The sequence below is a fragment of the Stegostoma tigrinum genome, chromosome 20 (genome assembly GCF_030684315.1).
Source record: "Stegostoma tigrinum isolate sSteTig4 chromosome 20, sSteTig4.hap1, whole genome shotgun sequence".
Taxonomy (NCBI): domain Eukaryota; kingdom Metazoa; phylum Chordata; class Chondrichthyes; order Orectolobiformes; family Stegostomatidae; genus Stegostoma; species Stegostoma tigrinum.
Window position 1 is genome coordinate 53,005,210 of NC_081373.1, and position 23,624 is coordinate 53,028,833.

The 23,624-nt window shown below is 40.1% G+C and overlaps 1 protein-coding gene across 1 annotated transcript in view; it reads right to left on the reverse strand.

Annotated features, from left to right (window-relative positions):
- jmjd1cb (jumonji domain containing 1Cb) overlaps positions 1 to 23,624 on the reverse strand; it is a 336,894-nt gene that overhangs the window by 181,596 nt on the left and 131,674 nt on the right. The window contains exon 2 of the mRNA XM_048550915.2: positions 13,895 to 14,059. Coding sequence (XP_048406872.1) covers positions 13,895 to 14,059 — 165 coding nt within the window. The remainder of the gene's footprint in view (positions 1 to 13,894; positions 14,060 to 23,624) is intronic.

Here is a 23,624-nt window from a genome sequence, read left to right on the forward strand (position 1 = left end):
TTCCCAGGGCAGAAATGACTATTATGAGGGGGCATAATTTTAAGATGATTGGAAGAAGGCATAGGGGAGAGTCAGAGGTAGCTTCTTTATATAGAGAGCGGTGGGCGTGTGGAATGCACTGCCGGCAATGGTAGTAGAGTCAGGCACTTTTAAGCAACTCTTGGATCGGCACACGGATGATGGTATAATTTACGGTATGCAGGGTAGATTGACCTTAGTATGATAGTAGGTTGGCACAACATCGTGGGCCAAAGGGCCTGTACTATGTTGTACTGTTCTACGTTCTAAACAAATATTAATCTAACCTACTAATTGTTGTGCATTATGCTGTAACTTCTGCAAATTACAATGTTTCAAAAACAAAAGAGTTTCCACATATAAAAATATTGACATATTACTCTTGAAAATTTGAAGGATTTGAAGTATATCATTGGAATAAAACTGATATTCTGCTGAAATGGGTTTTATCTAAAGATGCTAATTACATTAGTGAAACCTGTCAATTTGAAACACTCAAAGTCTCCCATCAACTGTCCTAGGTGACCGATGCTCAACTTTTCATTTAATTCTGTTTTAACTTAGAAACAAGAGTTGAAGGATCTCTCAAAATTGTTTAGGAACATTCCTTCTCCCATCCACCTTCAGCCTTAACAGGATAGTTAAAAAAGCATTTGGCACATTTGCTTTTATTGATCACTCATTTGAGAATAGGAGTTCAGACGTTATGTAGAGGTTATACAGGACATTGGTGAGATGTCTTCAGGAGTCCAGTTCTGGTTGCCCAGTTGTACTAAGGACATTATCAAACTGGAAAGGTTCAGAAGAGTTTTATCAGGATGTTGCCAGGTACGGAAGATCTGAGTTATGAAGAAAGGCTGGATGGGCTGGGACATTTTTCACTGGAGCACAGGAGGTGGAGAGATGACCTGATAGAAGTTGGTAAAATAATGACAGGTAATAGGTGGAGTTGATGAGATTAGATTCCCCACAGTGTGGAAACAGGCCCTTCGGCCCATTAAGTCCACACCGCCCCTTGAAGCATCCCACCCAAACCCATCCCCCAATAACCCACACATCCTTGAACACTACGGGTAATTTAGCATGGCCAATCCACCTAACCTGCACATCTTTGGACTGTGGGAGGAAACTAGAGCACCCGGAGGAAACCCACACAGACACGGGGAGAATGTGCAAACTCCACACAGACAGTCGCCCGAGGCGGGAATCGAACCCGGGTCCCTGGCGCTGTGAGGCTGCAGTGCTAACCACTGAGCCACCTAAATGGTAGTTGTCTTTGCCCTAAGGTAAGGAATTTCAACACTAGAGGACACAGTCTTAAGGTGAGAGGACAGAGATTTTAAAAAAGACATAAAAGGCAAATTTTTTTACACAGAGAGTTGTACACATGTTGAATGAATGCCCTGATTAAGAGGTGGATGTGTGTACAATTCCAAAGTTTAAAAGATATTTGGATGAATACATAAAGAGGAGTGGTTTGGAGGGATATGGGCCAGGAGCAGGCAGGTGGAAGTAGTTTAATTTGGGTTTATGTTCAGCTTGGAATAGTTGAACCGAAGGGTCTGTTTTCATGCTGTATGACTCTATAACTGATGACTCTTCTCTCAGTACTGTGTAATCTCCATTTTGCTAGGTTCTTCATTATTATAAATCACAATGGCATACTTCCTCTGCGTTAGCCACAGACTGCTGGCCCCTATTTCTCTTATTTGCCCTTGCTCCTCCATTCTCAAAAGCCCAATTTCCCACCAACTTCCTCAGTCAAGTGTCGAAACCCCTCAATTTCAGAGGCTCAAGCTAAATGCTGGAAATCTCCTTCCATCAGCTTTCTCTCCCGAGATGTCAGTACTTAGAATTCCTAGCACATCAGTACCCTGCCAGGTGCAGCACTGCCTCTCTGCATTATTAGGGTGAGGGGCACATTTTGCAGCAACAAATGTGAATCTGTGCTGGTCTCAAAGGATAGTGAACCTGTGGAATTCTTTATCACAGAGGGCTATTGAGGCTAGGTCATTATGTATACTCAGGGCTGAGACAGGTAGATTTATGGCTTGTAATGCAATTAATAGTTACAGGTGAAAGGCAGGAAAGCTATTTAACTAAACGGCGAAGGAGGCTTGATATGCTCTATCGTCTACTTCTGTATCTACATCACGTGGTCTTATGTAAATAGTCCTGAGGCAGAGTCAATCACATCTTGGGTTTTGTAGACTGGGGTGATATGCATGCTAGCCTTCTATTTCTGGGAGGGAAATGAATAAACATGAATGGTGTTTCTCTACTCTTTCACACAGGATGTTAAGAAAACCCTCTGTGATACAAAGACCATCGTTTTCACTCATTATCGCCTGAAAGTTAGCTGTGTGTCCATGTTTATATGTGCATACTGACCTGGTGATTTTCAAGTGTCTGTAATTTCAGAACAGTTTAAATCCACTAGATTTTATCTTGGACCATGAATGAGTCCCCTGTATTCTCATGTGTTTTTTGAGGGACCTGACTTTTGTGCAGCTTTTACTCTGCTTAAAGAACTGTCAACATTTGGCGAGCAAATGGAAACTATATTGAAATCTTGCAGTTTAAGTTTGCAGACAATACAAAGATAGGTGGAGGGAAAGGTAGTACTGAGGTGGTGGGGAGGCTGCAGAAGGATTTGGACTGGTTAGCAGAGTGGGCAAAAAGTGGCAGATAGAGAACAATGTGGGAAAAAGTGTGAGGTTATGCACTTTGGTAAGAAGAATAAAAGCATAGGCTACTTTCTAAGAGAAAATTCAGAAGTCTTGGGAGCTCAGAGGAGACTTGGGAGTTCTACTTCAGGACTCTCTCAAGGTAAACTTGCAGGTTCAGTAAGTAGTCAGGAAGGCAAATGCAATGTTGGCACTTATTTTGAGGACTTGAAGATAAAAGCAGGGATGTACTATTGAGGCTTTATAAGGCTCTGGTCAGGCCACATTCTGAGTACTATGAGCAGTTTTGAGCCCCATATCTCAGAAAGGATGTACTGGCTCTGGAGCAGGTTCGAGGAGGTTCACAATAATGGTCCCAGAGAATGGAAAGCTTACAATATGAGGAACACTTGAGAACGCTGAGACTATGCTCATTGGAGTTTAGAAGGATGAGGGGGACTCTAATTGAAACTTTCGGAATACTGAATGGCATGGACAGAGTGGATGTTGGGAAGACGCTTCCATTGGCAGGAGAGACTAGGACTCGAGGGCACAGCCTTAGAGTAAAGGGAAGACCTTTTAGAACGGAGGTAAGGAGAAACTTCTTCAGCCAGAGAGTGGTGAATCTATGGAATTCACGGCCACAGAAGACTGTGGAGGCCAGGTCGTTGAGTACATTTAACACTGAGATAGACAGGTTGTTGATTATCAAGGGGATTAAGGGTTACAGGAAGAAAGTGGGAGAATGGGGTTGAGGAACTTATCAGCCACGATTGAATGGTGGAGCAGACTTCATGAGCCAAATGGCCTAATTTCTGCTCCTGTGTCTTATGGTCTTAAATTATCTGTTTTATCTAATATTCTAGTTTTCTACATTGAAGGTTTTGATACAAAGTTCTTCTGTGATCTATGAAACAGTGGGCAGTTCATACTTTCACCACTCAACTTTGACAACTGATTGTGTCTTTATTTTAGAGATTCCTTAGTTATTTCGCAATAATAGGAGGGAGTATTTGCACTATCCCCTTAAAGAGGTCAACATCTACAGAGGAATGTGGGGAATTAAATAAATCAATTACTGTTATAATTTTACAACCTTACCAGATATCACCCTGGCACTGCCCATGAGTAACTACATCAAAATGTGATCTCACACAATATCTGACAATGTATCTTTGTCCAAAGTTATTTAGAAAAACCTTGTAAGAAAATATTTGGTAAGTGGTGGAGAATGAAATGCTGGTTGCAGAGGTTGATGGGGTAATATACAGTGTTGGTGGGGTGATATGGAAGGACCAGGGGGATTCTGTCCTTCTTTTTGTTGGAGGGGAGGGGTTTTCAGAAGTGGTGGAGAATGACCATCTACAATCCAACCCCACGGCCAAAGACCCTACCTCCAATCCAACTGCACGAGCAAGTAGATATTCCCTTCCCACCCCGATTTGTGTTTTGTAGGGATCGCTCACTCCGGGACTCCGTCAACAGTTCCACACTCCCCACTAACCACACCAGACCCGGCACCTTTCCCTGCTAACGCAGGAAATGCTACATCTGCCCCTACACCATCCCCGTCACCTCCATTCAGTAGCTAAAGCAAACCTTTCATATCAGTCAGGGGGTCACCTCGACATCCACCAACTTGGGTCTACTGTATCCGCTGCTCCTAATGTGGCCTTCTCTACAGTGGTGAGACCAAGTGTAGATGCACAGACCATTTTATAACCTCCTTGCAGTTACCAACCATTTTAGCTTCCCCCACCCACTACCTGAGTGACATATCCATCCTGGGCCTCCTCCAGTGCCACAATGACACCGCACACAAGCTGAAGGAGCGATACCTCACATTCCACCTCGGGAGCCTACAGCCTAAACATGGAATCGCCAGTTTTAAAATCTCCCCACCCCCGGCCTCATCCCATGTCCAACCCTCCCTCTCTTCTCCATCTCCTTGACCTGACACAACCTGTCCATCTTCTCTCCCACATATCTGCCACCCATCCACTGACCAATCCCCACCACTCCCTACCCACACTCACCCATCACCATCCCACCTACCTTCCCCATTCCCGCCCCTCCTTCCTCTATTTACTTCCCAGCTCCCTTCTCCCTCCCCATTTCTGAAGAAGGGTCCCGACCCGAAACGTCAACTTCCCTGCTCCTCTAATGCTGCCTGGCCTGCTATGCTTCTCCAGCTCTACACTGTGTCATCTCCACACATACATGTCCACTTTGGCCCTTGAAAGGTCCTATTCTCTCTCGAGTTATTCTTTTTCCTTTAATACACTTAAAGAATCTCTTTGAATTCATCCTAATCTTCTCAGCCAAAGCTAAATCATCTCCCCTTTCCAACTTCCTAACTTTCTTCTTGAGTAAACTCCTGTATCCCTACGTACATCGAAGGGCTCCCTGATCCCAGCTGCCTGTACCTGAGCCATGCCTCCTCCATTTTTCTGGTCAAAGCCTCACTATCTCATCATCCAGGGTTCCCCACTCCTGCCAATCTTGTCCTTCACTCTTGGAGGAACATATAGACCTTAAACTCTAGCTGTCACACTTTCAAAGGCCTCCCACTTACCAGAGGTCCCTTTGCCTGCAAACTCCAGTTATCCATCAAAATTCACCTTGTCCCAATTTAGAACTTGAACCTGTGGACCAATTTTGTCCCTCTCCATAATCATTTAAAAATTAATACAGCTATTGTCATTGGTTCCAAAGTGCACCCCCACTGGCACCTCTAACACCTGTCCTGCCCTATTTTCCAAGAGTAGGTCGAGTTTTATACCTTCCCAAGTAGGACCCTCTATATACTGCTTGAGAAAACTTTCCTAAACACACTGAACAGATTCCACCCCATCTAAGCCCTTAACACTATGGCAGTCCCAGTGTATGTTAGGAAAATTAAAATGTCCTATGACAACCCTATTTCTCCAGCAAGTCTCCCCAGTCTCCCTGCATATTTATTCCTCTAACTCCTGTTGGCTATTCTGGGGGCCTCTAGTGCAATCCCAATAATGTCATCCTCCCCTTCTTATTTCTTAGTTCCACCCACAAAGCCTCACTAAATGATCCCTCAGTTATTTTATCTCTAACTGAGGTGCAATACTCCCCTTAATCAAAAATGCAACATCTCTCCCCTCTTTCCCCCGCCTCAAGCTTCTGTACCCTGGTACATTAAGCTGCCAATCCTGTCCTTCCCTTTGCCATATTTCTGTAATGACTATAATATCATATTCCCATAGAACTATCCACACACTCAGTTCATCGGTCTTACCAGTCAGCCCTCTTGCATCGAAATAGATGCAATTTAATCCAACAGGCATTCTGCGCTCCCTGTCATGCGCCAGCCTGACCTGTCTCTTCAGCTTGCTATTTCTGATTACTCTATCATCTTCCAGTCTCACACTTGCCACCCTGCTGTTGATGATCCCAGCAACCCCTGCCAATTTAGTTTAAACCCTCCCTTGTAGCACTAGCAAATCCGCCTACCAGGACAGGTGCTCTCTGTCCCTCTTGAACAGATCACTTCTGCCCCAGAAAAAATCCCATTGGTCCAGGAATCTCAAGCCCTGCCCCCTGCAGCAATTCTTTAGTCACGCATTCATCTGCCATATCCTCCAGTTCTTACCATCACTAGCATTTGGCACTAGAAGTAATCTGGAGATTAGCACTGTGGAGGTCCTGGTTTTTAACTTTTCTCCCAGCTCACTAATCACTCCACAGGACCTCATCCCTATGTCATTTGTGCCAATGTGCACAATGACTTCCAGCTGCTCAACCTCCCCCTTGGGAATGTTCTGCAGCCACTCCAAGACATCCTGAACCCTGGCACCTGGGAGGCAACACACCATCCTGGATTCCCACTTACGGCCACAGAATATCCTGTCTGACCCCTAACCTTCAAGTACGTACTCAGAACCTTCAAGCTCACCAGCTTTGCGACTTAAATGTCAGCCTTCCTGCTCCTCTGATGCTGCTTGGCCTGCTGTGTTCACCCAGCTCTACACCTTGTTGCCTGTTGAAATTATGAATCAAGTTTACGCAAAAAATTCAAATTAAATATCAACAGAAATAAAAATATAAATGCTGGAGTCTTAGATAAGAAGGTGTGGAGCTGGATGAACACTGCAGGCCAGGCAGCAGAGGAACAGGAAAGCTGACATGTCAGGTCTGGGCCCAACTGCTTTTCTACTCTTCTGATGCTGCTTGGCCTGCTGTGTTCATCCAGCTCTACACCTTGTTATCTCAGATTCTCCAGGATCAGTAGTTCCCACTATCTCTGAACACTAGAGTCTTGTAGCATCTGTGCAAACGGAAACAGCATGATCAGTGATCTTTTATCAGAATGTCAGTATACTAAGTTCCAATTTGTCAAATAATATTTACCTTTGTGGAATAACTGTCTCCGGTCACCAAGTCACTCTTTATTTACTTGTGCACAGTACAGGCCAGCCAGCTGAGTCAGTCACCTAAACAGAGAACATCTAATTTCCTCATTATATTGGACAGCCTGGGCTTTACTGATCGGTCCATACCAACAACACCAATCAACAACCTCACAGTCAAAATGGTCAACCTGGTTCCAAGCACTACACCTTCCCATCATGAAAAGATAAACTTGACTACCTTAGATGAAACTGACATTGTAAGTTAAACTTGAGGTTTTACCTTACCAAGTTTTCATGTAATCACCTTCAAACACATTTTAGTTATTGATGCCTCACTACAATAGAGTTGCAGCAGGTTGCCAAAACGTACCTTTCAAGGTGTATGGAAACGGAGTCGGAGTATGGCATAGAGATAGAAGGTTTAAAGGAGTTGGGAGCATGTGGGAAACTGAATTGATGCCATAAGATCAGCCATGATCATAGTGAATGGTGGCGCAGGTTTGAAGGGTTGTCTGACCTTCTGACTTTATAGTCTTTTTTGTATCATTACAAAAATAATTGCTGTGCTCATTGCAAGCATTCAAAATGAAGTCAGTGTGGTTTGCGTAGAACTGTATGTTGTGCTCTTGGGCAAATCTAGTGATGATATCCAGCGCTGCAACCAAATCTACTCTTTTCTTGAAAAACTGTAGTGTTAAACATGCATTCTCACAAAATAATTAGGCATGCAATTCCACATCGTTTGCAAGCCAAATTGGTTAATGATGAAGTGAAGCAGTTTTTGTACATTTGTCTGCTCATGGGTACATTGCAGCAATGTTTGTCTCCTTTGTCCTATGAACAGTATTTGAATTTTAAAGAGTTTAATAATCACCCATAACTGCATTTGTCATGTGTTTGCTGACTTGAACTATGAAAAATTCTATTCTGATTTCCTATATCCCAGTTGCAAGTTAAGAGAAACATACAAAATAGGAGCATGAGTTGGCCCATTAAGCCTGCTCCACCATTCAATGTGATCATGACTTATCTTGAGACTTCAACTATATTTCCTTTCACAATTTCCAGCTCATTCAAATCTTTAAGAGAAAAAAAAACTTGTCTGCCTCAACCTTAAATAGGTCCAATGAAATTAAAATAATCTTGCATCTGGTGGCATTGGTTTTTTCAAAAGCTTCAATACTTCCATTAGAAAAGTTACTACAATGTTGATTATTCATCCAACATTGCAACTAAGATGAGCACATTTGAAATTATTATAATTTTTGTATTTTTAGTTTCAAAGACATGTTGACGTGTAACATCAGCATGTGCTTCATAGATTTTATTTAAATGATGCTCAATCAATTTTTTTTATTCATTTGTTCACGGGTTGTGGGTATTGCTGGCCAGGTCAGCATTTGTTGCCTATCCCTAACAGCCCAGAACGCAGATTTCTGTGGGTCTGGAGTCACATTTAGGCCAGACCAGGTAAAGATGCAGATTTCATTCCCCAAAGGACATTCGTGAAACAAGTGCATTTTCACAATATTCAATAGCGGTCACATGGTTACATTATTTTATTCTATTTATTCTGTAACTTATTGGAATTAATTTTCATGGTGTGATTCAAACCTATTTTCTTAGAACAGTGGACTGGGGCTGCTAATCCACTGGCATTAGCACTATGCCAATACCTCCCCTCAGTTATTCTTTTTGAAATTAATTGCAAGAAAATTAAGTACAGTAGTTACAACACCCTACATTCCATCCAAACAGAACCCCTCACTCACCATCGAAACTACTGAGGTTTTCTGGAGAAGGAACAGAAGTACAGTAGTAGCAAGGCAGTTTAATCTTTTAAACATAACACAAACAATATTGATGCTGTTACTTAAAAGTTGTAACATATCCAAAAGGCTCTTCAAAGTCACAATCAAACTGAAATACTGGCAAAGCCAAACAACGGTAAATGACTGTAACTGCTGTCGAACTGGTGAGCTTTAAGGCCACCCTTAAGTAGAGGAGAAGGGAAGAAAAGAGAATAAAGAGTTAAGGGAGGGGTGCATTGTCAGGACAGCTGAAGGCATTGCTGCCAATGACAGAATGAAAGGAAAGGGGGCTGCACAGAAGGCAAGATGGAATGAAGGGTGAAGAGAGTTTGGGCGATTGGAGAGAGGGTCACAACCTTCAGAAAAGACAGAAATATGAAGCCATTAACATTAACGTACGAGTTTCAATTTTGAAACATCAGGTGACTGGGAAACCAACGTAAGCCAGGAAGTAACAGCTAATTAGGTGACCGGGATAGTGTACAGGTAACAATATTTTGGACAGGCGGATGCTTACAGAGGAAAACTTTGAAGGGTGGTCAGCAAAGTACTATATCGGAATATTCTTGCTGAGAGCTGACAAAGGCACGTATGAGGGTTGCTGCAGCAGCTTGCCACGCCATTGACACATCAGTGCAATGCATCAGGGAATTAATCCCTAATGAAAGGCACCAATACTACTGAAGCTTTATTCAAATTCTGAATGAGATCACCTCTCATTCCTCTAAACCCTACTGAGTAGTGTGCCGAGCGGTGTAGCCTTTGCTCATTAGACAATCCCTCCGTATCTGGAATCATCCTAGTGAACTTTGTCCGAACTGTCTCCAATGAAATGCCATCTTTTCTTAAATAAGGGGACCAGAACTTATCACAGTTTTCCAAATGTGGTCTCACCAGCAACTTGTACAGTTGCACTAAGACTCCCCACTCTTACATTCCAAACCCCTTGAAGTAAAAGCTAACACTGCATTAGCGTTCCCGATTACCTGCTGCACCTGCTTGTTAGTGTTCTGTGTTTCATGTACAAGACCCCTAAGTACCTTTATGTTGTCATTTTACAGTTTTTCCTCTATTCTCCATACTTCGTTGTACATTGGTATTTTATCTCAAATTTGGATTTTGAAGAAAATTCCCAAGTTACAAAAGGAGAACTAGTTCAGGTTCATGCCAATGTTCAACTCTTTGATACATTAAACAGAAATTAAGGGTGGCAATGAAGCAGTTTATGCTAGTCAGCAAAAGATCAAATGAATTTCAGCATTTTAATCATTTTAACTTTTTATTCCTCACTGCCTCCCCACCCAGAACCATCGCAAGCATAGTTACTTAAAGATTGCAATTAAGGTTCCAAAGATATTTTTAAAAATTAATTCAAAAGGTTTGGACTTCATGGTTGAGCCAATATTTATTGACTAACCTTAACTGCCCTAATTATGAGCTATTGAATAGAACCACTACAGTTCTTTTGTTTGGAGTAATGCATAAATTTTGTTCACGACAGATTTGCAAGATATCATCCCAGTAACGGAAGGAACAGCAAAAAACTTCCAATTCAAGATGGCAAGTGGCTTGGAGAGAAGCTTGCAGATGGTTGTGTTCCCACATATCTACTGCCTTTGTTCTTCTACATGGTTGCATTTGAGAGCTTGGAAGGTACTGTTACAGGAACCTTGGTGAACTTTTACATGCACCTTTGTATACTGTATATATTGTTGATCCTGTGCTTCAGAGGCGAATGGAGTGAATGCTTGTGGATGTAGCACCAATTATGTGGGGTGTTTTGTCCTGAATGGTGTTAAGCTTCTTGAGTATTGCTGGAGCTGCACTTGTCCAGGCAACTGGGAGAATTCATTGCACTCCTGCTTTGTAAAATGGTGGACAGGCTTTGAGCAATCAAGAGGTGAGTTACTTGCAACAAGATTTCCAACCTCTGACCTGCTAATGTAGCCAGAGTATTTATATGGCTATCAGTTCTACTTCTGGTTAATATTAGCCCCCATATTTGATACTGGGGTTTCAGCATTGTTAACACAACTGAATACCAAAGAAAGATAGTTACTGTACTGCACTTGTGTGTTGCAAATGTTACTTTCCAATTGTCAGCCAAAAACAGGATATTGTCCAGGTATTGCAGCATTTACCATGGACAGAGCTGTGAATGATGCTGAATGCTATACAGTCATCAGTAAACATTCCCAAGTCTGACAATTAAAAAGTAGGAAAAGTCATTGACTTTGGGCCTAGGATACAACATTAAAGTACCCGTGCAGTGATTTCCTGACAGCATCTTCCTCTGTGTCTGACACAATTGTAAAAAGTTCCCCTGCTTCCCACTGACTCCAGTTTTGTTAGGATGAGTTGATGCCACACTTAGTCAAGCGCAGCCGAAATGTCAAGGACACACCTTCACAATCTCACCTTTCCTCTGGAATTAAATTTTTTGTCCATGTTCAAGCCAAGGTTATAAATAGTTTCAGAGCTGACTGGCCCTGGTGGAAACCAATGCGAGCACCAATAAGTAAATTTCATGTGAAGCAAATGCTGCTGCATACTGCTGTTCGTAATATCTTTGATTCCTTGACTGATTAATGAGAGTAGACTAATGGGGTGCTAGTTGACCGGATTGGATTTGTCCTGCTGTGTATGTACATGACATACCTGGGCAATTTTACATATTGGCAGGTAGATGCAGGCATTGTCACTGTCATGGAACACCCTTGGACAGGGGTGCCGAAAGCTCTGAAGCACAAGTTTTCAGTACTATTGCCAGCACTATTGTATTATCCAATGTTTTCAGCTATTTCTTACTATCACGTGGAGGGAATGAAATCAGCTGAAGACTGGTGCGTGACATTACAATACAAACATGTTATTTAAGATTATATGTTAATGCTATCTGAAGAAGGTAACCTCAACAAAGTCAAACAGAGAAGGCAACATTTCTCCATTACTTTATCAGTCAAGAAAGGAGTTTGTAAGAATGAAAATGGAGTCCCTGAAAACTAGAAGGTAACCTTGGAAATAAAGAGAAACCTTCAGGGAAGAAAATGTTGACCGACAAAGCTATCAAATGTACTACCATATAGACTCAACAACATAAATCCAAAATATTGCACTGTGATCCCAAGTTTATTAACAATAGTGGGGGCATTATCCTGACCATCAAAAGAATGGAGAAGGATTCGCCAAGGTTTTGCTCCTGATGCTCTCCTGTGGCCCCCAATTCCAAGTGTAGATGTGGACATCAGGAGAGTTCGGGATTCTTCCGAGTTGTGATGGCCATCATTGCTAAATTGATTGCTGACAGCCTCTGCCAGCGATGTTTGCAGAACAGCAGTTTGGTTCAGTTACCAAACAGCAACCAGTGCCTTTAGCTGGAAAACGCAGGACAAGCCTATATTTTTCTAAGACAGAGCAAAACTGAGGAGGAAAGATGAAGAGAATAATCAGCGGCAAACTAAAGCTTCTGTTTAAAACAGATCATCGAAAAGATTCTAATAACTTTTCTCTAATTTTCACCAGCGCACCAGTATTAACTATTTCAAGGTTTCCAAATGTCACAAAATATTCTCAATTCTCAGCAATGAGTTAAATCCACTTGTTCTGACTTATAGTTAATAATCTAAAATGCATTATAGTATTTAATAATCAAACCCTGCACAATGGGACACTTCATTGCCTAGTCATGTTTCATGCAGCAGTATCTAGAACTTGAAATCTGCTCACAAATTTTACCAGCAATTCCTTCACCAGACCTTAACTGATACTCTTCATTTATTGAGTCAAGTGTCAACCTTGCTTTAGTGAACGCACATTTACCTGAATCACGGTTTGAGTTAAGCTCTACATAAGAACTTCCAGCAAGCATTCGGGGCAGTACTAAGACAGTAGGATAATTGCTGTCTTTGAGATGACACGATAAACAAAATGCCTGTACTCTCCTCAAACACACAAAAGATTCCATGACACAATTTATAGAGCAGCAAGACTACGTCTCACGTGCAGGACAAAGTTTATTCATCAACGAACGTCACTCTGTGAGTTTGCTCGCTGAGCTGGAAGGTTAGTTTTCAGGTGTTTCGTCACCATTCTAGGTAACATCATCAGTGAGCCTCCGACGAAGCGCTGGTGTTATGTCCCGCTTTCTATTTATCTGGTTAGGTTCAACCTGAGCTACAAATCTTCTCAAAACTCGAATGTCACTCTTGCTAACAGAATAATCCTGGAATTGGTTTACAGTTTTAAAAAAAAGCTTTCAAGTAGCACTTTCCACATAACATGTAAAATAATCATGTGCTGGGGTGTTTATTAATAAGCTTTGTGAACAGAAAATGATGTCAGGCTTTCTGGCTTGCATGATTAGAAACTAGAAATAAAAGGAAGTGAAAGAGTGAAATTGGTAACTGTAACAGTTTCAGCTCAGCAAACAAGGAGACAGATTCAATTTATCTTGGTACCTTTAATGATTATACAGTCAAACACCTAGCTGATATCTGAATTCAACCTGGGTTATTTTTAAAGGAAAAAAGTTACTTCAATCAAAAAAAATTATATTCAAGATTTTAAGTGCTCATTTTGTATTTCTAAGCTGGTATTACTTCATTTCTTGTAAAATACAGAACTTCTGAAAATGAAATAAAAATGGAGATTTTGTTTTGTTACTTTGCTTAGCATATTTTCCAGACATCAAATCCAAATTATGATGGCACGCTTCAGAACAAGACTGAAGAAGCAAAGCCAGAAGATAAACTGACATAAAGCTATGTTTAAAACTGCCTTTAAGAATGTAGACAAAGAAGTCTCTATCCATGCACAGAGCAATATTGTCAAGAATATAATTACAGAAAATGAAGGTCAAAACAATCTGGACCAAGTTATTTCAAAAGATTCAAATTAAAATTGGAAAGCTATGATGGCTATGATATCATTGAAAAGTTATTAGAAAGCAACAAAAGAAATCTGTACAATACAAGAGAAATTGTGGGAAGGGGTAGATTTTATTTGTTCTACTCACCAAAGCAGGCCATTGAATCTGCTTACTTTTTGATCCCTGAGTCTGGTTGGGGTTCTTTCTCTTTGCCCAGACCAGTTGATGTTCCACCAAAAAAATCTTAAAGTCTTCATAAACTTTAACCCACTCACGTTTTTCCCATTCTAGGTCATCAAATTCTACATACACCTAGGGAAAACACAATTAAAAATTAAGCACACTGCTAACATCAATCAATTTACCTACCTTGAAACTGCTGCTGTGGATGGGATGGTTAAGAATCCTAATTGTCCAGAAGAAAGCAAAAATCTCAAACCTTATTGTACTGCAACACAGATTTAGTTCATTTTTGATCACAAAAAACACATTATTCTGTTACTGTCACTACATAAAAAATATACTTTTAAAAAGTAGAGTGATATGGGAATCTTCCTATGCTATTCCATTTACACTGTAAGTTAGTTTAACTGCAGGTCACTGTGAAGTTCTCTTTTAAAGTACTATCAAATTTTATAAATGTAAGTTATTTGTGGAAAGTCCACGCTCCCTTCTTGCATTTTATTTTTTAAAACCCTGCTGTGGGCAGCGTATCTGCATTAAAGTTGCATGTCCTTGATGCTGAATTCTAACGTCACAGGTATTCAGAGTCTGGACTGTCTACAGAGCATTTCTGTAGATACTGGTCTGAAACTTCCAACTGATTGCTGACAATGACTGGCAAAACTCCAAATGTTTCTTTATAAGAAAAAGAATATGAAAGCAATTATCAGAAAAGGCAATTTTTAAAGAGAATGGTGCCAAAAAGCATTGCATTATTTTCCAAGAGTGGCTGAAGACTAGAAACATTTCTCTCATGTTTTTAGGAATAACACTGGGTTAAAGAAATCATTCACAATGTGGTATAGTTTCCCAAGCCATTGAGAAAACTGTTGTGCTTATGAAATCAATGTCCGGCAAGAAACTAGGCACAGTGAAGAAACAAAGACTTCTCAACAAATCTGGTGAAAGTTAAGTCCTTTTTTTGTCAATGATTAAAGCGGCAAGCTACTTTGGAAGCACAGAGTAAAAAGTCAGTGCAACACTCATATTGCGGTCAAAGTGAATTCAATATTTCCCAGTTAAATGTGGTGGTATGTAAGCACTCTCAGACCGGTTATTTAAGTTTAAGACTCTTTCTTCATATGTAATCACACAGAAGCAACTCAGAAGTTTAGTTATCAACACTTGGTTCATTGGCTTTTAAAATTGCTGCTTTTTAAGACTAGATTGACTTAGGCATTATCTCCTATACTTCCCACAAAATGCTATTTAAATATTCCTTTGAATGATCTTATAAATTTGTCAGTGCAGTGCCTTCGGCAGAGTTAAGTGCAACAAAAGTACAAATTTTCTGATAAATTCTACCATATATCTACTGAATTCAAAGGACTGTAGCTCATAATAAAGGTGCATTTTCTGTTTATGTTGTGATGCTGTCACTTATTTGGAGCAAATTTGATTATGAAAAGTTTCAGCCAGCCGCATGCCAGAACAACGTTACATAGCAATATGTGCAACTGACTGAACAGTCTATAAAATAAGAAAATAAATGGAAAATGTTGGTCCTAAATTGACTAGCGTTGATTTAAAAGTCTTTGTTCAGAAACAAATTAGGTTAAATATTCCTTGATGGCATAAATTATTTCTCATGTGCCTGCGTGACTTTGTAAGGCACAACGATAGATGCAAACACTGGACAAAAATTAAAGTTGTGAAATTTGAGACATTGTCATTTTGCTAGATAATAAGATCTCTTAAAGCCTGTTTCTGTTCCTCAAATAAATGATTACAACACAAAAGACATCCCACAGTGTAAATCACAACTCAGTTTTAGTTCTGCTGGAAAACACAACCCATGACCAAAAGAAAATCACAGCATATTCCAGAAAACATTGCAAAATAAGTATAACAACATAGCAATTTCTTTCTAATTCAGGCTTGAGTGATGATTCAGCACTTTGCTGCATTGTTTACAGTGCATGACGTAATTTGTCAAAAATAAAGGAAACAAATTATTTCAGTCTATATATATTGGTTTAACAGCAGAGTATCTTTACATTTTTGGAAGCAACAGAAGAGTATGTTGAGGTACCAGATGTTTGCTTGATTGGCAACGCATCCAAAAACACTGACTCTCTCTGCCACCGGTGCTCAGTAGCTGCGCAGTCTACTATCTACAAGGTGCATTGCCGAAATCCCCAAGGCTTCTTAAACGGCACCTTCTAAACCCATGCCCACATCATCTAGAAGGTCAAAGGCAGCAGAAATATGGGAACCTCAAGTTCCCCTCTGAGATATTAACCATGCTAACATGAAATTTATCATAATTCCCTCCCTAACACTATGTACGTGCACCAACACCTAGTTGACCGCAGAGATTCAAGGAGCAGTTCATCACGACCTTCAAAAAACCCAAAATAAATCAGCTAAACATGATAACTCTTTCACAAAATCATGCCATTCTTCCTGATTATCTTGCACTTTTCTAAGTCCACAGCCATAACATCTTTAAAGACTCATTTGAACACCATTCCCAATAGTTGTCAAGATAGCTGGTCTCTTGTTTCCTGTTTTCTGTCTCCCTTCCTTCTTGAACAGAGAAGTTACATTTGGTTCTTTACAGTCCAATGAAAGATTTCCCAAATCTAGTGAATTTTCAAATATTAATACAACCCTACTACCTTATTAGCAATGAATTTTAGGAAGTTGATGAAATCCGTCTGGACTCAGGTCCTTATCAGCCTCCCGTTGGTTTGTTCATTGCCTTTTCTCTCGTGATTATAATTTTAGCAAGTTCCCCTTCCCATCTACTGCTGCAATTTTTTCTATTCCCTATTGTGAAGGCAGAAGCATTATATATGTCCATTTCATTCATTGTTCTTTATTATCTCTGTTAGCTTCCTATTCACAGTCTCCAGATGACCAATGCTCATTTTACTTACTCTTTTCCTTTTTTAAATACCTGTATAGACTCTTGCTGTCTGTTTTCACATTTTCAGCAAGTTTTCTCTTATGGCCTAATTTCTTCATGCTGGTTAACCTTAGTCATTCTCTGCCATTGTTCATATTCCGTTTAATCATCTGACATGCCATATGTTTTTGCAAAACTATATGCTTTTTCCACAGGTTTGACACTTTCCTTCACTTCTTTAGGTAACTACAGAAAATGGGTCCTTCCCTTGAAATGTTAGTCCCTATGCTGGTATACATCTACTGCCTTGCCTAGTATGCCATTTTATTTCAGCTAGCTCAACTTTCGTGTGCACGCTTGGCCTCATTTAACAATAACATACTCATCTTGGATTCACTCATTCCTTTCAAATGTACAATGCAATAATATTTTGTGATTGCTTGTACTTAGTCCTATCTTTGATTGATTCTAGAACAAGAAGCTATCTCAAAAGATTTCTCTTAACTCCTCATCCAGGCTAGCACTAACAATTTAACTTTTACAGATTTCACACAGATTAAAATTGTACATGACTATTGACCTCCCTTTGTCATAAGCACCCAATAATTCTTGTTGTACATTTCACCCTAGATTGTGCTTCCCATTAGGGGGCTTGTAGACCCACCTGATATGTGATGCCTCTTTCCAACTCCATTCCAAGAACCCACAGTGCTACTTTTTTGAGGATTGATGCCAAGTAAAATTCCAAGTGCACACTAATCTGCCCTGTCAGATCAACGACGACTCACTGCAGCTATGCTGGGCTGCATATTAGTCTAGGGGGTAGATAAATAGAGGCAGTATGGCAGACTTTTAAAGGAGTAGACCACTATCTGTGATTAACTTAAGAGGTGAATGAAAGCAGATAATTGAGAAAAGTTGTGTGGCAGGTTAGATGATTGGGTAGAATGTGAAGAGTTTGGGAAATGTTACCCAAAGACAAAGACAAACACTGAAAGACCATGCGAAGGAACTGCAACAATTGTTCATAAGGAAGGAAAGATAATCTGACCATGGCTAACAAGGAAAATTAGGGATAGTATCATATCCAAGGAAGAGGCATGCAAATTGGCCAAAACAGCAACACACACAAAGATTGGGAGCAGTTTAGATTTCAGCAAATGCCAAAGTGATTAGTATAAAATGGAAAAATAGAGTACAAGTGTCATCTTGACGGAAATATGCAAACAGATTGTAGAAGTTTCTATAGGTATGTGAAGAAAAAAATATTTATGAAGACAAACATGGGTCCCTTGCCGTCAGAAATAGAAGTTATCATGGAGAACAGACAGATGGCAGCCCAATTAAACAGATATTTTGATTTTGTCTTCACAAAAGATAAATAAATAATGTTCTAAAAGCATTGGAGAGCACATCTAGTGAGTGAGCGAAAATGAAGGAAATCAGCATAAGCAGAGAAATTATGTTCGGGAAATTGATGGGATTGAAGGCCAATACATTCCCAACGCCTAACAATCTACATTCCTAAATATTACCAAAGTGGCCCTAGAAACAGTCGATGCACTGGTAGTCATCTTTCACGATGCTATGGACTCTGGAATAGCTCCTGCAGATTTGAGGAGAGCTAATCTAACCCCACTATTTAAAAAAAGTAGAGAAAACACAGGGAAATACAGAATGGTTAGTGTGATATCAGTAATGAGGTAATTGGTTTGGTTAATTATAAAAGATTTAATAGCAGAGAATTTGGAAACAATGACAAGATCGGACAGATCAACATGCACAGATGCGAGGGAAATTATGCTTGACAAACTTACTGGAACTTTTCAGGGATTTACTGAAGAGAAGTGATATAAAGGAACCAGTGAATGTAGTTTACTTGGACTTTCAGAAGGCTTCCAATAAGGTCCCATGAAAAATTGAAATGCACGGGATTGCGGGTAGCATCCTGACATGGCTAAAGCATTGGTTGGCAGGCAGAAAAAGAGTAAAGATAAACGAGTCATTTTCTGAGTGGCAGACTGGGACCTGTTCACAACACATTAAATGATTTGGATGAGGAAACTAAATGTACTTATCTCTTAGCTGCTGATGCCACAAAACTGATTGAGACTGTGAACCGTGAGGAGGTCATAACCATGTCTCAATGTGATATGGACAAGTTGAGTGAGTGGACAAATGCATGACAGATGAAGAACAGTGTGGATGAATGAGGTTATCCACTGTAGTAAACACAAAGCAGATTATGTGAATGGAGATAAATTAGGAAATGGTGGGGTGTGATGACCTGGGTATCCTTGTACACCAGTTGCTGAAAGTAAACATGTAGACGAAGCTGCTAAGGAAGAAGACAAATCATATATTGACTTATAGTGACAAGATTAGGATACAGGAGCAGAAATGTCCTCCTCCAATTGTACAGGTCCTTGCAAAGGCCACGCCCAAAGTACTGAGTGCAGTTTTGGCCTCCTTACCCAGGATGTTCTGGCCAAGGGAGCAATGCAACAAAGGTTTACCAAACTGTTCTGATGAAAGGTCACCAGACTTGATATGTTAACTCTGCTTTCTTCTCACAGATGCTGCAAGATCTGCTTAGTTTCACCAATAATTTCTGCTTTTTGTTTCAGATCTCAAGCATCTACCCTTCATTTTTTTAAAATTCAAATTAAGAATACTTAATTTTAGAAACAATCATTCAGCCGGCAACAGAACTAATTTGGATAGATCAACCAAATTGACACACTTTTGGAGCATATTACTTAATCTTACCTCACTTTGGAAACATAATTAACTACCTCCTTAGATTTTATACTACATACTTCATTCTTGGCTCTGTGACATCCACTCAGTCAGAACAGTGAGATTTGGACTCCACTCCAGCAACATAAACACAATCTAGGTTGACACTTCAAAGCCTTGCTGATGAAATGCTTATTTTGGGAAAAGCTGTCTTTCAAACATGACAATAAACCAAGGCTTCATCTTGCCTCCAACAGAATGCAATCAATTTCACAGCACTATTCAAAGAAATGCCAGGCAGTATTCTAAAATTTATCCTTCATTAACATCACAGTTTATCTAGTGCCTTAACAACAGTGACGACATTTCAAAATTACTTCATCAGCTGTGAGATGCACTGCAACATCCTGGGATTCTGAAAGTCATTACTTAAATGTGAGTTTTTCCTTTCTTATTTTATTCCATAGGTTAATTGCTCTTAAGGCAAAAATGATACATGTGAATTCTTCCCTATTTCCAAAACTGCAAATCTGTAAGCAGGATCAGAAAAACAAAATACTATGGATGCTGAAATTTGTATGAAATATTGAAAATAGTGGAAACTTCAGCAGGTCTGGTAACAGCTGAAAGGAGAGAAACAGGTCTAATATTTCAAGTCAATGATCTTTTAGCATAATTAAAAAGGTTTGAGGTCTGACAAATAAGTGAAAGGGTTGCGGCCGTAAAAGCAAAAGGTGTCTTTGATCAGCTAGAGGTGCAAAAGATGAAGCTTATTCTGGTGGTCCAACATAAAAGGGAGTGGAATGGAACAAACACAAAAAAAATGCATCTGGAGGCAACATGAATAGCGGCATTATTAGCAGATGTCATTCAAAAACAAATATAAGGAAATAACAGAAACAAGAGAAAAACAAATTAGCAAAGAAATAGGACACAAAATGGGGACACTCATTACAACTTACAAATGTCAAACTCAGATTTGAGTCTAGAAACTTTAAAGGTGCCCAATTGAAAAATTAGGAACCTGAGTTTGCATTTAGCTTCTTTTGCAAACAGCAAGAGTTCAAATTCACAGATTAGGGCAGGAGGAAAGTAGAGAATTAGAATGACAAATGATTGGAAGTTCAGAGTCACACTTTTCAACTCAATAGTTGTGTTCCACAAAACAGTTACCCAGTCGGCATGTGGTCTCCCAAATGTACTACAGACTGCATTTCTTTGAATATGCACAAACATACAAATTAGAAGGTGTAGCCCATGAAGCTTCTCAATTCTATTCCATCATTCAATGTTTCTACAGTCATAGTGTCACAGAGATGGACAGCATTGAAACAGACTCTACGGCCCAACTCATCCATGCAGACCAGATATCCCAAATTAATCTAGTCCCATTTGCTAGCATTTGGTCCATACTCCTCTAAACCCTTCTCATTCATATACCCATCCAGATGCCTTCTAAATGTTGGAATTGTACCAACCTCCACCACTTCCTCTGGTAGCTCATTCCGTACGCGCACCACCCTCCGTGTGCAAAAAGTTGCCCCTTGTTTCCCTTTTAAATTTTTCCCCTCTCACTTTAAACCTACATCCTCTAATTTTGGACTCCCCTAGCCTAGGGAGGAGACCTTATCATTCACCTTACCTATGTCCCTCATGATTTTATAAACCTCTAACAAGGTCACCCTTCAGCCTCCAATGCTCTGGGAAAATAGCCCCACCTTATTCAGCCTCTCCCAATAGCTCAAACCCTCCAACCCTGGCAACATCCTTGTAAATCTTTTCTGGACCCTTTCAAGTATAACAACATGTTTTCTATAGCAGGGAGACCAGAACTGAACACATTGATCTAACTGTAACCTCTAGCCCACATTTTTGCCTTTCTCTGATAACCTTTCACTGCTTGCTGAACAACTATCTAATTTTGCCTTGTTAAACAAGGGGGTGCAAGCTTATCAGGAATTGGATGGAATATGGATTTGTGCTAACAATGCAATGTACTAATTTTAAAGCACTGCAATAAATCACAGTCTCACTTGGAAACAGCACGGGCGCTTTGGACAGTAAGAAAGGGAAAGTGCAGGTGTTGCATTCCATTGCATTTACAAGGAACATGAGAAGGGGAGATTATGTTGGTGTGATTCAGGGGTCAATCTAGGTGTCATGGAGGAAACTGTCCTCTGAATATTGAAAAGGGATTTGTGGATATGTTTTTGGTTGTATCATGCTGGAGGTAGTGGGAATGATGGATTAATGATCTGTTAAATGGGTGGAAAACAAGGACAAGAGGAAACCTGTCATCATTCTGATACAAAATGCTGTTAAATTACAAGTGCTACAGGCTACAGCGTTTAGAACAAGAGCTTTCATTAAGAAAGTCATCATGATGTCATGAAATCTGACTCAAAAGTGACAATCCAACATACATTAAAAACCATCCTTCCCTTTTACATCAGCAGTTCCTGCAATGAAAACACTTACAATATTTACATGCAGTCAGTAGGCAAGACTTTCTGCACAATGTCAATTTGTGTGGCTGTCAGCACATCTCAAACATCTGTTTAATTTTCTCATTGACTTTAACCTTTGGTGTTTAAGTATGTGAGGATATCATCTGTCCTTGTCTTTGCCTGGAACTACTAAATGTTGGAGGTTTGCATAATATTATGGTATCCTCGACTAAGGTACTGTCTCCCTCAGTTATTGTTCTATCCTCAAGTATATCTTGGTTTCTATTTGACACAGTTATTCGTGGATCTTCAATTAATACTAAATTGCTCTGGCTGCCCAGAGTTAATCTGCATGTCTTCTCCATATTACAGTTTTCTCATTTGTATGATTTTGGAAACTGGTCCAACCTATGCTGCAATGATGGTTCATACCACCTTCCCACCAGTGGTGTAATTCCTCACCAACATTTCTTAACCTTTTTGATACAGTGTTTTGGTCTTGTTCTCCCATTGGAAAGCCAGATTCTGTTGCATCCTGTCTTTGATCCGTTTTGAAGTGATAACTAGGTGATGTAAAATTCCATGATCCTTGACAAGACAAGGGGCACCACTGTGGCTCAGTAGTTAGTTCTGCTACCAGTACCAGGAATCTGGGTTCGAATTCCACCCTCAGGCTGTGAGGAGTTTGTACATTCTCCCAGTGTCTGGTGGGTTTCCTCCTTGTGGCTCAGTTTCCTCCCACAGTCCGAAGATGTACAAATTAGATGGATTGGCTATGCTAAATTAGTGTCTAGGGATGGGCAGGCTAGGTGGATTAGTCATGGAAAACGTAGAGTTACAGGGATAGGTTAGGGATGTGGGTCTGGGCGGGATGCTCTTCAGAGGGTTGGTGTGAACTTGATGGGCTGAATGGGCTGCTTCCACATTGTAGGGATCTTGTGACTCTGATTGCCATTGGTGGTTTTAGCCTACCAAATACTGTGTGCAATTGACAATTTACTACTGGGAGAAATTTTGAGTCATAGAGTGGGCTGTGGGTATATTAACAAAAACTGACTCAGTGTGTTGCACAGTGATTCTTGATCTTGAGTTACCTTTCAGGAATATTTCAGTAAAATTAAAGAAAGAACTTATAATACGGGAGATCTGAAACAAAAACAGAAATGGCTGAAAAATAGCAAATCTGACAACATCTGTAGGAAGAAAATAAGAGTCAACATTTCAAATTCAGCTACTATCTGTTTTTGTTTAGGAATGGTTTAAATGTCTGATCAAATCTTTCTGACAATCCATTTTTGACTGGGTGAGAAGAAACTGATCAGATATATTGAATTCAGTTGTGTTTTAGATAGTCTGTAAACTCTCGTGATACAAACTGCAGATTATTATCACCAACAATTTGTTCCAGATTTGCAAAGATCGCCCCCAAACTTTCAATGGCTTTCTCTGAGTATGTCATCTTGATAATGCCAACTTCAGACCATTTACTATGAACATCAATCACTACGAAAAATACTCACCCTTCAAAAGGTCCAGCAAAGTCAATCTTGATTCTTTGTCATGGCTTTTCTGACCATTCCATGGTTGTAATGGCACTAATGAAGGTCAGTTGCAAATT